Genomic DNA, 12477 nt, shown 5'->3' on the forward strand with positions numbered 1-12477 from the left:
GTGAACAAGAAATCTTTCCTTCAGATAAATATTTGCTTTAGGATTTGCTCTAAAGGAGGAATTCTGTAAGCACCTTTGAATTATCTACCATCCAAGTATTTGAAACACGAAACGTGTAAAGTGAGCCACTGTGACACAGGGCATCTGTCTGGCATGGTTTGCACATACCTGCTGCCAGGAAGGTGTAGCCATCGGGGGCAACGAACATGCTCCTCGGGGAGATGGTGAGCACCGTGCCTTCTAGACCTGAAACATTATTTTAAGAGTACTTGGTGAATTTGGTCATAAGCTGATTCATAGCCATTGCTCACATGGAGTTTAATATCATTCCAAAGTCAAGAGTCCAGATTTCTGACTTTTCTGAATATTTTTATTAATATAATTTAAAAGCAAATGGTACTGCTGAGAGTAAAGTAGGCTCTCTGTTGTTAAAATTTTACATTCTGTCTAGAATTCTTGGTGAGGAAACAAACACGGACCATTGAACATACTCTGGTAAGAATGTTCTGGAGGCCCCGGAGCCTCACCGCCTAGAAGACAGGGTTTGGGGAATCTGTGGGGTCCTATGATGCATAGCACATGTTTTGAAGGGCAGTAGGAGACAAGGGTGCTCATGGTCACCTCCACGGGTCCTGCTTATGGGTGACTGTGTATTTGAAAAGGACCCCGGTCATGCTTCACTGTTTCGTAGTGACCAAAGCAGCGAGGCAGGAGCACCCCACCAATGGTGCAGGAGTTGGGGGATGGGCCACAGAACCTAGTTTGCTTAGATGTGACCTTTTTCTTTTTTAGAAATCTGTCAGCATTTCAGTGGAAGAGCTCAGAAGAAAGAACAGTGTTAGTATGCTTTTATAAACATTTCCAGTAGGTTTCAGACTTTAATAAAAGCCAGTTCTATTGTATGTTTGTTTGTTTCTCTATTGGGAAGTTGGTGGGGGAGAAATGGTGGGAAGGGAGCTACTTTCCTTGTATAATTATCATCTATTTTAACTTGTAAACTGCTGAAAGGGAGGTGCCTTATCAGTTTAGCTGTGTTTTATTTTTCAATGTGTATTTAAATCTTGGTCATGCAAATACAGAGAACTTGAGGAAGACAAATAAGTTAGTTATCCAGAAAAGCAATTATAAATACTTGCAGGTTTTTAGGAAATGTTATCCAAGACTTCAGCAAGGTAGAGAGAAATGTGTTACCTTTAAAATCCTGTGGTTTAGTAATTTGAATTGGGTGCCTGGAGATACCTTGGATATTCTGTTAATAATAAGAGGAGAATAGTTTTAGTTGAAATATTTACTCGTAAATTAATCTGTATCATTTGATTGGTATTATCATTACTTTTAAAAAAATTTTTTTTAAAGTAAACTCTATTCCCAACATGGTTCTTGTACTCATGGCCACAAGATCAAGAGTCACATGTTCTACCAACTGAGTCAGCCAGGTGCACCCAACTCTGTACCATTTAAGGGCATTTAAAACATGTCACTTTGGGGCACCTGGGTGGCTTAGTTGCTAAGCATCTGCCTTTGGCTCAGGTGCCTTCAGCTCAGGTCAGGATCCCGGGGTCCTGGGATCGAGCCCCGCATAGGGCTCCCTGCTCAGCAGGAAGCCTGCTTCTCCCTCTCCCACTCCCCCTGCCTGTGTTCCCTCTCTTGCTATGCCTCTGTCAAACAAATAAATAAAATCTTCAAAAAAAAAAACCAAACAAACAAAAAAAAGTGTCACGTTTTATTAAACCTTAACAAAATAGCTAAGCCAGTGTATCATGCATAAGCACATTACTACACAATACAAGTGTCTGATACTGAAACATAATTTTGGCGATTATACCACTAAGTATAGTCAGCAACTGTGAGACAATTCTTTTTGACTCCAGCCTGTTTGGCCCTTATCGTAATTGTATATAGCATGCTAAACTACAACTGAAAAATTTCTATATAACATGCTAAACATAGATTTCTGCGAAATTTCCCCTTAAAAACACATTTTAAGATGAAACTTCTGGTCTCTCTACCTTGACCACTGCTCTCCCCTAGTGCTCTTGGCACTCAGTACTGGGCTCAGTCTTGGCATGTGCAACAGCCCTGTGGCCGGTGGCCAGTGTGTCCACATCCCCTGAAAAACCATGTGACAGCTCACTAAGCACCTTCACACCCTCACAACTTGAACTGAACAGCCACTAGCTTCCCTCCTGTTACAGCCATTCAAATCAGGAAAACTTGTGTGGCAACATCTTTTATGCTTGGCAGTACCTTCTACAAAGACACCCTCTTCTACCTGGGAATATTCTACTTGGGCATTGGTTGGGCTCAACTCCCTGACTGGATCTGGTGAGGCTGTCGGATGTCTCAGATCCTGTGCTTTGGGCCCAGCAACAGCACGTTTGGTAAGGCAGGCGCTGTCACCCCATTTTTTTTTTTAAGATTTTTTATTTATTCATTTGACACAGAGAGATCACAAGTAGGCAGAGAGGCAGGCAGAGAGAGAGAGAGAGGAGGAAGCAGGCTCCCCGCGGAGCAGAGAACCCGATGCGGGACTCGATCCCAGGACACTGAGATCATGACCTGAGCTGAAGGCAGTGGCTTAACCCACTGAGCCACCCAGGCGCCCTGTCACCCCATTTTTAAAGGTGAGGACACCGAGGCCCAAGGTATGAAGCTAGTGGCTCTCAAGTTTTCTCTACAACAGAATCACGTGCTGTCTTAAAACACCACCAAACAGTCAAATGATAAATTCAATAACAGGTCAGAGATGACAAAAAATGAGAGCCAGTGAACTTGAAGATACTAGAAACTATCCAGTAGAGAGGAGAGAAGAAAAATTTTGGGGAAACATGAACAGAGGCTTAGTGACCTGCGGGATAATACTAGAACTACAATACAATTATTATTTCAGTCCCTGAAAGAGAAAAAAGAATTAATGGCTAAAATTTCCCCAGATTTAGTGAAAGACCTATTTTTCAGATTCAAGAACCTGAACAACCTTAAATAAGATGAATTAAAAGAAAATCGGGCCCAGAAATACCACAACTGCTGGAAACCAAAGCTGGAGAACAATCTTGAAAGCAGCGCGAGCAAAATGACCCAGGACACTAGAGGAGCGGCCCCGTGGGTGGCCGCCAACTTCGTGTCAGGAGCCATGCGCTCAGACCACAGTGGGGCTGACCGAGGGCACTGCGGCAAACTGCATCCTCTGGGAATTAAGGTGAACTGAAGCTGTTCTCGGATGAATAAACATGGAGAGAACATATCCTCAGAGGGCCTGCTCTGAAAGGAGCGCTAACGGAAGTTGCTCAGGCTGAAGGGAAAGGTCCCAAGGAAGCCTGCAACAGACAGGCTCAGTTCCCGAAGAAGCATAAGGACTATTCTTTTCAAGCTCTTTCAAATATTTACTACTGTTAAAAGCAAACACGGTAATATTTCCTGGGGTGTTTACAGTGTGTGCAGATGTAATGCATGGCAGTGAGGACAAGCTGGTGTTTGTAAGTCTTCCACAACTTACTGGGAGTGGTAAAACATCAAATCCAAAACTACACTGAACATGGATATGTCTACTATGACCCCTGCAGCCATCACTAAAAAGCATATCATGAGGGGCCCCTGAGGCCCCTGGGTGATTCAGTCAGTTAGGTGGTGAACTCTTAGTTTCGGCTTGGGGCACGATCTCAGAGTTGTGGGATCAAACCCCACATTGGCTCTGTGATCAGAGGCGAGTCTGCTTGAAATTCTCCCTCTCCCTCTGCCCCTCCCCCTCCTCATGCTCTCTTTCTCTCTAAATAAATAAATCTTTAAAAAAAAATTATACAGTGTGGGGTGCCTGGGTGGCTCAGTGAGTTAAAGCCTCTGCCTTCGGCTCAGGTCATGAACTCAGGGTCCTGGGATTGAATTCCATGTTGGCTCTCTGCTCGGTGGGGAGCCTGCTTCCCCCACTCTCTCTGCCTGGCTCTCTGCCTACTTGTGAGCTCTGTCTGTTAAATAAATAAATGAAATCTCTAAAAAAAATTATACAGTGAAAGGTAGCAAAAGGTCCAATACACAAACTGAAATGGAATTCTAAAAATTATTCAATAATTCAGAGAAAGGCAGGAGAGAGGGAACAGAAGAACAAAAACGGAAAGAACTAATAGAAAACCAAAATGGCAACCCAAATCCAACACTATCAATAATCACATTATGCTTAAATACTTTAAACACACCAATTAAAAACAGAGTTTGAATGCATGAATGTAAGACCCAACTACTTGTCTACGAGAAATCCACTTTAGTAAGGTTTAGATGGATTACAAGTAAATAGGTGAAAGAGGAGATGTCATGCAAATACCGATTAGGAGAAATCTGGAGCAGCTATACACAAGACAAAGCAGCATTCAGAAGGGAATTTACCATGCATTCAGAGGGTATCACAGAATGATAAAAAGGTAAATTTACAAGGAAATTTCAATTCTAAATGTGCACACATTTAATGACAGAATATAAAAGTACACAAAGCAAGAACTGACAGACCTGCAGTGAGAAACAGACCCACAGTTACACTTAGAGTTGTAAACACACTCCTCTCTCAGTAATATGTAGCAATGAGAGATAAAATCAGCAAGGATACAGAAGACCTGAATACTACCAACCAGCTTGACCTAACTGACGTTTATAGAACACTAGATCCAGAGACAGCAGAACACACATCCCTTTCAAGTGCACATGAAACACTGTTCAAGATAGATGATACCATAGGTTGCAAAACAAGCAATTTTAGAAAAGTTAAAATCACTCAAAGTATGTTCTCTGACCATAATGAAGGTAAACCAAGAATCAGTAACAGAAAGCTATCTGGAAAATTCACAAACAGTTGGACATTAAACAACATACTTCTTAATTAGCCAGGAGTCAAAGTAGAAGTCTCAAGAGAACTTAGAAAATATGTTGAACAGAATGCAAAAGAAAGAAATAGGTCTCAAATCAATAATTTAAGTGTCTACCCTGAAGAACTAGAAAAAGAAAAAATTAAGTCTAATACAAGTAATGGAAAAATAATAAAGATCTGAAATTAATGAAATTTAAAACAGAAAAGCAGTAACTGCTGACCCTTAGACAACACGGGTTTGAACTACACAGATCTACTTATACAGGGAATGTTTTTGAAAAATATGGACAGGGCGCCTGGGTGGCTCAGTGGGTTAAGCCTCTGTCTTCGGCTCAGGTCGTGATCTCAGGGTCCTGGGATTGAGCCCTGCATTGGGCTCTCTGCTCAGTGGGGATCCTGCTTCCCTCTCTCTCTGCCTGTGTCTCAGCCTGCTTGTAATCTCTCTTTCTCTATCAAATAAATAAAAATAAAATCTTAAAAAAAAAAGAAAAATACGGGACAGTACTGCAGATGTATTTTCTTTTCCTTATGATTTTCTTAATAACATTTCCTTTTTTCTAGCTTACTATTGTAAATTAGAATTATTTTAAGAATAGAGCATATAATGCATAATACATACAAAATATCTATTAGTCAACTGTTTATGTTATCAGTAAGGATTCTGGTCAACAGTAATTTATCAGTAGTTAAGTTTTTAGGGGCCCAAAAGTCATATGTGAATTTTCTACTGTGCAGGGGGTCAGTGCCCTAACCTTTGTGTTGTTCAAGGGTCAACTGTACAGAAGAAGCAGTGAAGCCCAAATCTGGTTCTTAAAGAAGACCAATAAGATTGATAAACCTCTATGTAAACTGTTCAAGGAAAAAAAGGCAAAAATGATCAATTTCAAGAAATGAAAGGCAGATACCACCACAGATTACACAGACACTAGGCACAATAAGGAAACTCTCTGAGCATAATATGCCTATAAATTCAACAAGATGAAGGGGGCCAGTTTCTGAAAAGACACAAACTACCAAAATTCACTCAAGAAAAGAACAGAAACTCTGGATAACCTATGTCTACTACAGAAATTGACTCTGTAGTTAAGGATCTTTCTACAAATAAAATTCCAAGTCCAGAGAGTTTCAATGGTGAATTCTACCAAATATATAAGGAATAAATAATATCAATTCTACATGACCTTTACTAGAAAATAAAAGAGAAAGGAATATTTTCTCACTCATTTTATAAGGCAAGTAATATCCTAATAGCAAAACCAGACAAAGACACTTCAAGAAAAGAAAACTACAGACTAATATCACTCATGAATATAGACAGAAACAATCCTAAACAAAATAAAAACAAATCAATCTGGCAATAGGACAATCTGTCATGATCAAGTGAAGTTAATCCTACAGATCCCAGCCTTGACTGGTTCAACATTTAAAAATCTATCAGTGGGGCGCCTGGATGGCTCAGTGGGTTAAGCTGCTGCCTTCGGCTCAGGTCATGATCTCAGGGTCCTGGGATCGAGTCCCACATCGGGCTCTCTGCTCAGCAGGGAGCCTGCTTCTCTCTCTCTCTCTCTCTCTGCCTACTTGTTGTCTCTGTCAAATAAATAAATAAAATCTTTGAAAAAAAAATCTATCAGTGTCATTCCTTATATAAATACATTGAAGAAGAAAAGTCACATGCTCTTAATAGATGCAGAAAAAGTATTTGACAAAATTAGATATCCATTCATGATAAAAAACTACTCTCAGTAAACTAAGAATAGAAAATAATTCTCTAACAGGACAAAGAGAATCTGTGACAAAACCTAAAATGAACATTATCCTTGACTCAGTGTTTTCCTTTGGGGATCAGGAGCACGGCAAGGATGTCTACTCCCAGGGCTCTATTCAACACAATAGAGGAAGTCTGAGCCAGCACGATAAGGCAAGAAAAAGAAATAAAACATACAGTATAAAAAGAAATAAATAAATGGCCATTATTCACGGCAGACATGATTGTCTATGTAGAGTAACCCATGGAAACTATAAAAAAAGCCTGGGACTAATACATGAGTTGACCAAGGTACCAGGATATAAAGTCAACCTACAAAAATCAATTGCATATCTACAAATTACCAATGAACAGTTGGACATTGAAATTAAACAATGCCATTTGCAACAGCACCGCAAAGTACCTAAGTATAAATCTGTACACTGAAAACTACTAAATCCTGATGAGAGAATTCAAAGCCCTAAATAAAAGGAAAGATATATCATGTTCTTGGATGAGAATACTCAATATTAAATGCTAATGACCCCCACATTGATCTACAAATTCAACCCAATCCCAATAGAAATTCCAGCAGGATACTTCGGAGCTTTCAATGAACTGAGTCCATAATTATAGATCATAGGTCTAAATGTAAAACATAAGACTCTAAAGCTTTCAGAAGAAAACTTAAGAGAAAATCCTTGTGATCTTAGGATACACAGAGAGTTCTTAGACACACACCAAAAGCATGATCCATGAAAGAAAATACTTGAAAAATTTGACTCCATCAAACTTTTAAAAACCTTTGTTTTGGGAAGAATGTTGTTAAGGGAATGAAAAGCAGCCTTGTACTAGGATAAATTTTTTGCAAGTCACACTGGATTCAGAATATATTAGCATAATATATATAATATTAGTATAATTAGTATATAATTTAAGTATATATTTATATATATAATTAGTATAACTAGTATAATATATATAGTTCTTTATAAATATATAAAGAACTCTTAACAAAACTCAAAATGAAACGTACTTCTAGTAGGGCAGAGTGAGGAGCTTGCCAACTCCTTCTACGAGGTCAGTATTACCCTGATACTGAAGCCAGACATTAAATAAAACACCCTCCGTAAGTAAAGATACAAAACTCTCAACCGAATATTGATAAACTGACCTAACAACATACAAAGTTGGTCATACCATGACCAAGTAGGATTTATCTCAGGAATGCAAAGTCTGTTTAAAATCTAAAAATAGGGCGCCTGGGTGGCTCAGTGGGTTAAGCCGCTGCCTTCGGCTCAGGTCATGATCTCAGGGTCCTGGGATCGAGTCCCGCATCGGGCTCTCTGCTCGGCAGGGAGCCTGCTTCCTCCTCTCTCTCTCTGCCTGCCTCTCTGCCTACTTGTAATCGCTCTCTCTGTCAAATAAATAAATAAAAAATCTTTAAAAAAAAAAATCTAAAAATAATTACTGTAATATCTCAGATTAGTAGAATAAAGGACAAAAAAATCATCTTCACAATAAAACATTTAGAGCAACTGTCAAAATCCAACACTCATTTATATGAAAATATCTCAACTAACTAGGGAGAAAAAAAGAAATTTCTTGACCTAAGAGCATCCATAAAATTTACTCACTTTGAGTAATCTCAGTGTCATAGCTGTATAAAATAGGATCTGTTCTCTACCCAATGGAAAGTTAAATCAAGACTAGGTCAGACTGTAACTAATGCACCCAGCTAAATGCTCCTGGTTTCAGGGTCACCCAGCAAACAAACACACAGTTCCTAATATCATTTTTCCCAGGACCCATGAAACATTAGCTTTAATGAAAGTCACTTTACCAAAGACAGAGAGAAACAAGTTTCCCCTTTGTTCTGAGGAAGCAGTAATGTTAAGTTTAAATGGATTATTTTTAGATGAATATGAAAGAAATTTTAATAATTAAATGCCAATTTTTATGTTTTAAAATATAAAAAATAACAGGATAATAGAAGCTTCACTAATTACCTAACTTAAAAAACGCCTGCTTTGTTAAATAGGTTCTTTCACAGAACAGAATCCTGAGAAGGATGTTGGCCCATGCCAAGCTCTTCATGGATAGTGACTTCCCCATTGCTGTGCTGCACTGTGTACCAGGCAGGTCTTTGTCTGCTCATGTACATGGCTTCCTGTTCACAGCTGTGCACAGGAAATGTCACAGAGCTTCTGTGCTGGCCTCTGTAATGAAAATAACAATTGGGCAGTCCTGTCCCTAAAGCCTCATGCACACATGAAAGCTCACACCTTTCTGTCTGTGTCTGTCAAGGGGAGTCACGAATGTACACGCATGTGAGTTATCCCTAAAGACCAAGGGTGAAATAAAGTGACTGTGGGGGCTGTGTGACAGCTAACAAGAGCCCGAGACATCTGGGAAGAAGTCAGATCCCATTCAGCAACCTTCTGACTGTGGCAAAGCCTGGTGGCAGCACCCAGCACACTGGGATATAGACGGAAGCATGGCTGTGACATGCCCATGGTGGCGTGCAAGTCAGACATGACTTAGCAAATGGATGCTGTCCAACACCAAAACCAGATTTTACTATGAGGAGGAGCTGTGCCTTTCTGAGGAAGAAGAAAGAAATGGCAAACCATCTGCAGATATAATGCTGTCAGGTGGGGTTGGACCCCCATTAATCTCCTCAAGGGAGGGGCTAGCCCTCTCACTGACATGAGAGGAGAAAATCTGAATGTTATGGTGTGAAAGCAGTATTATTGGCATACGTGGCTTTTTAGGGTCAGTCACTGGTGTTTGACATCAGCTAGTCCCCTCATGTTGACCACTCAGTGGTCAAATTGTATGTGATTAACATACAATGTTATATTAGTTTCAAGTGTGCAACAAAGTGATTCAACAATTCCATATATTATCCAGTGCTCATCATGACCAGTGTAGTCCCCATCTGTCACCAGACATTAATAATCCCCATGTTGTACTTTTCATCTGCATGACTTATTTTATAACTGTGGGTTTGTACTCGCAATTCCCTTCATCTATTTCATGCATCTCCCCACCAATTTGTTACCTCTATTTAAGAGTGGGTTTTTTGGGGGCAGGTTTGTTTGGTTTTTTAGATTCCACATATAAGTGAAATCATATAGTATCTGTCTCTGTCTGACTTATTTCACTTAGTTTAATAACCTCAAGGTCCAACCACATTGTTGCAAATGGTAGGATCTCATTCTTTTCTATGGATGAGTGATACTCCATTGTATACAAGACCATGTCTTCTCTATCCATTCATCTGTCGATGGATACTTGGGTTGCTTCCATATCTTGGCTATTTTGTAAATCATGCTAAAATGAAGACAGGGGTGCACGTGTCTTTTCAAATTAGCATTTTCATTTTCTTTGGGTAAATATCCAGTAGAATTACCGGATCATATGGTATTCCTAGTTTTAATTTTTTGAGGAAACTCCATGCTGTTTTCCACAGTGGCTGCACCAATTTACACTCCTATCAACAGTGCTTGAGGGATCTTTTATCTTAGCATCCTCATCAACACTTTTTTCTTATCTTTTTTATTTTATCTATTCTGACAGGTGTGAGGCAGTATCTGATTGTGGTTTTGATTTGTATTTCCCCGATGATGAGGGATGTTGAGCATCTTTTCAAGTTGGTGATTTGTATGTCTTCTTTGGAAAAATGTCAGTTTGGTTCTCTGTCCATTTTTTGTTGGACTGTTTTTTTGAGGGGGGCATTGAGTTGTGTAAGTTCCTTATATATTTCAGCTATTATCACTTTATTGGATATATTATTTCCTCTTTCCATTCACTAAATTGCTTTTCCATTTTGTTGATGATTTCCTTTGCTGGGCAGAAGCTTTTTATTTCGGAGGAATCCCAATAGTTTAATTTTGTTTCCCTTGTCTCAGGAGACATATCTAGAAAAATGTGGCAACAGTGGATATCAAAGAGATTACTGCCTATGTTTTCTTCTAGGATTTTTATACTTTCAGGTATCACGTCTAGGTCTTTAACCCATTTGATTTTGTGGTCCAGTTTCAGTCTTTCACATGTAGTATCTGTCTGTCTTCCCAGCACCATTTATTGAAGAGACTTCCCCCCATTGGCTATTCTTGCTCCCTTTGTCGTAGATTAATCAACTACGTAAATGTGGGTTTATCTCTGGGCTCTCTATTCTGTTCCCTTGATCTATGTGTCTATTTCTATACCAGTACCATGCTGTCTTGATTGCAATAGCTTTGTAATATATCTTGAGATCTGGAATTGTGATACCTTCAGCTTTGTTCTTCTTTCTCAAGAATGCTTTGGCTATTTGCGGTCTTCAATGGTTCCATACAAATTTGGGTATCATGTGTTTTAGTTCTGTGGAAAATGTTATTGGTATTTTGTTAGGAATTGCACTGAATTTGTAGATTGCTGTGTAGTATGGGCATTTTAACAATATTAATTCTTCCAATCCATGAGCATAGTACATCTTTCCATTTATTTGTGTCTTCTCCAACTTCTTTCATCAATGTTATATAGTTTTCAGAGTACAAGTCTTTCACTTTCCTGGTTAAGTTTATTCCTAGGTATTTCTTTTTTGGGGTGTGCAATTGTAAATGAGATTGTTTTTAAATTTTCTCTTTCTGCTACTTGGTTATCAGTATATAGAAATTCAACAGGTTTCTTTCTTTCTTTCTTTCTTGCAACAGGTTTCTATATGTTAATTTTTGATCCTGCAACTTCGTTGAGTTCAGTCATCAGTCCTAATAGTTTTATGTTGGAATCTTTAGGGTTTTCTATATGTAGTATCATGTCATCTACAAATAATGAAAGTTTTACTTCTTCCTTATCAATTTGGTTGCTTTTTATTTCTTTTTCTTGTCTGATTGCTGCAGCAGGGACTTCCAGTACTATGTTGAATAAACACGCAGTGAAAATTTTAATCTCCTGGGCCCCCCTAATTTGCAGTAGTCTGGACCAGGCCCATAAGTCTTTTGAGCACCGTCAAGCAGAATGCAGAGTGAGCACAAAGCAACAGGACCATACGTCAGAGTGACTGTTTTAAATTTCCCAAACGATAATAAGTAAAAATAATTTGGGACTTTATTCTCCTCTAGGTTACAAATTTTTCTTTAATGTACAGATCACAAGTGGAATGAGAACTACTTCCAATCCCTCTGCATAAATAAACACAGCCAGATTCTCTGGGACACTGAGACCCTACAGGAAACACCCTGTGCTTTGTACCTGATTCTCTTTTCTCAGCTTCCATCAACAACTTTGGCCCCCATTATGGGTGTGGAGAAAAAGTGCTAGCAATAAAAACTGGGCCCACACTTAGCATTTGTTTTCCTGGTGAACTTTGTTGTGCTTAAAAAAAGTAAGAGCACTAATCCAGAAAAATTAAAAGTTAACAGCCTTTATTTCACATTCAGCAAATGGCAAGGTGCAGAGGTGACATTTTAAGCCTACAATTTGGCATTTGTTAAAATGTCAGTAGTCGTAAGTGAAAATGCCAAGCAAGGAACAGTTTTCACTAGGAGGGAAGGCAGTTGCAGCCAAGAGGTCTGTTGTCCAATGGCCCTCCTGTTCATGTACTATGTGGGCCTGGAGATGGCCACCAGCAGTCCTCTGCAGTGTGGACAAAGGGTCCAAACTCTGGGTTCACTACAAGGAGGCAGCAGAAATATAGCAACAATGATGGCAGACCTGTCTCTAGTATACATCCTTGGAGCCTCTAGAATGAGGCCAAATGGCAGTGATAATCACAATGAGGGTCACAGCTGGCTTCCCTTGTCCTGATCTCTGTGTGACAGCAGCAGCAGCTTCCAAGCACCACATGAGTGCCTCTAATGGGCTGTCAGGAACAAAGGAACAAACTTGTGCTCCA

The 12477-nt window shown here is 39.4% G+C and overlaps 1 protein-coding gene across 1 annotated transcript in view; it reads right to left on the minus strand.

Moving 5' to 3' along the window:
* The window catches only part of POLN (DNA polymerase nu), a 155415-nt gene that overhangs the window by 59500 nt on the left and 83438 nt on the right, over positions 1–12477 (minus strand). The window contains exons 16-17 of the mRNA XM_032333603.1: positions 1192–1249; positions 169–246 (exon numbers count right to left, since the gene is read on the minus strand). Coding sequence (XP_032189494.1) covers positions 169–246; positions 1192–1249 — 136 coding nt within the window. The remainder of the gene's footprint in view (positions 1–168; positions 247–1191; positions 1250–12477) is intronic.

Source organism: Mustela erminea, chromosome 2 (assembly GCF_009829155.1).
Source record: "Mustela erminea isolate mMusErm1 chromosome 2, mMusErm1.Pri, whole genome shotgun sequence".
In the NCBI taxonomy this organism is placed as follows: domain Eukaryota; kingdom Metazoa; phylum Chordata; class Mammalia; order Carnivora; family Mustelidae; genus Mustela; species Mustela erminea.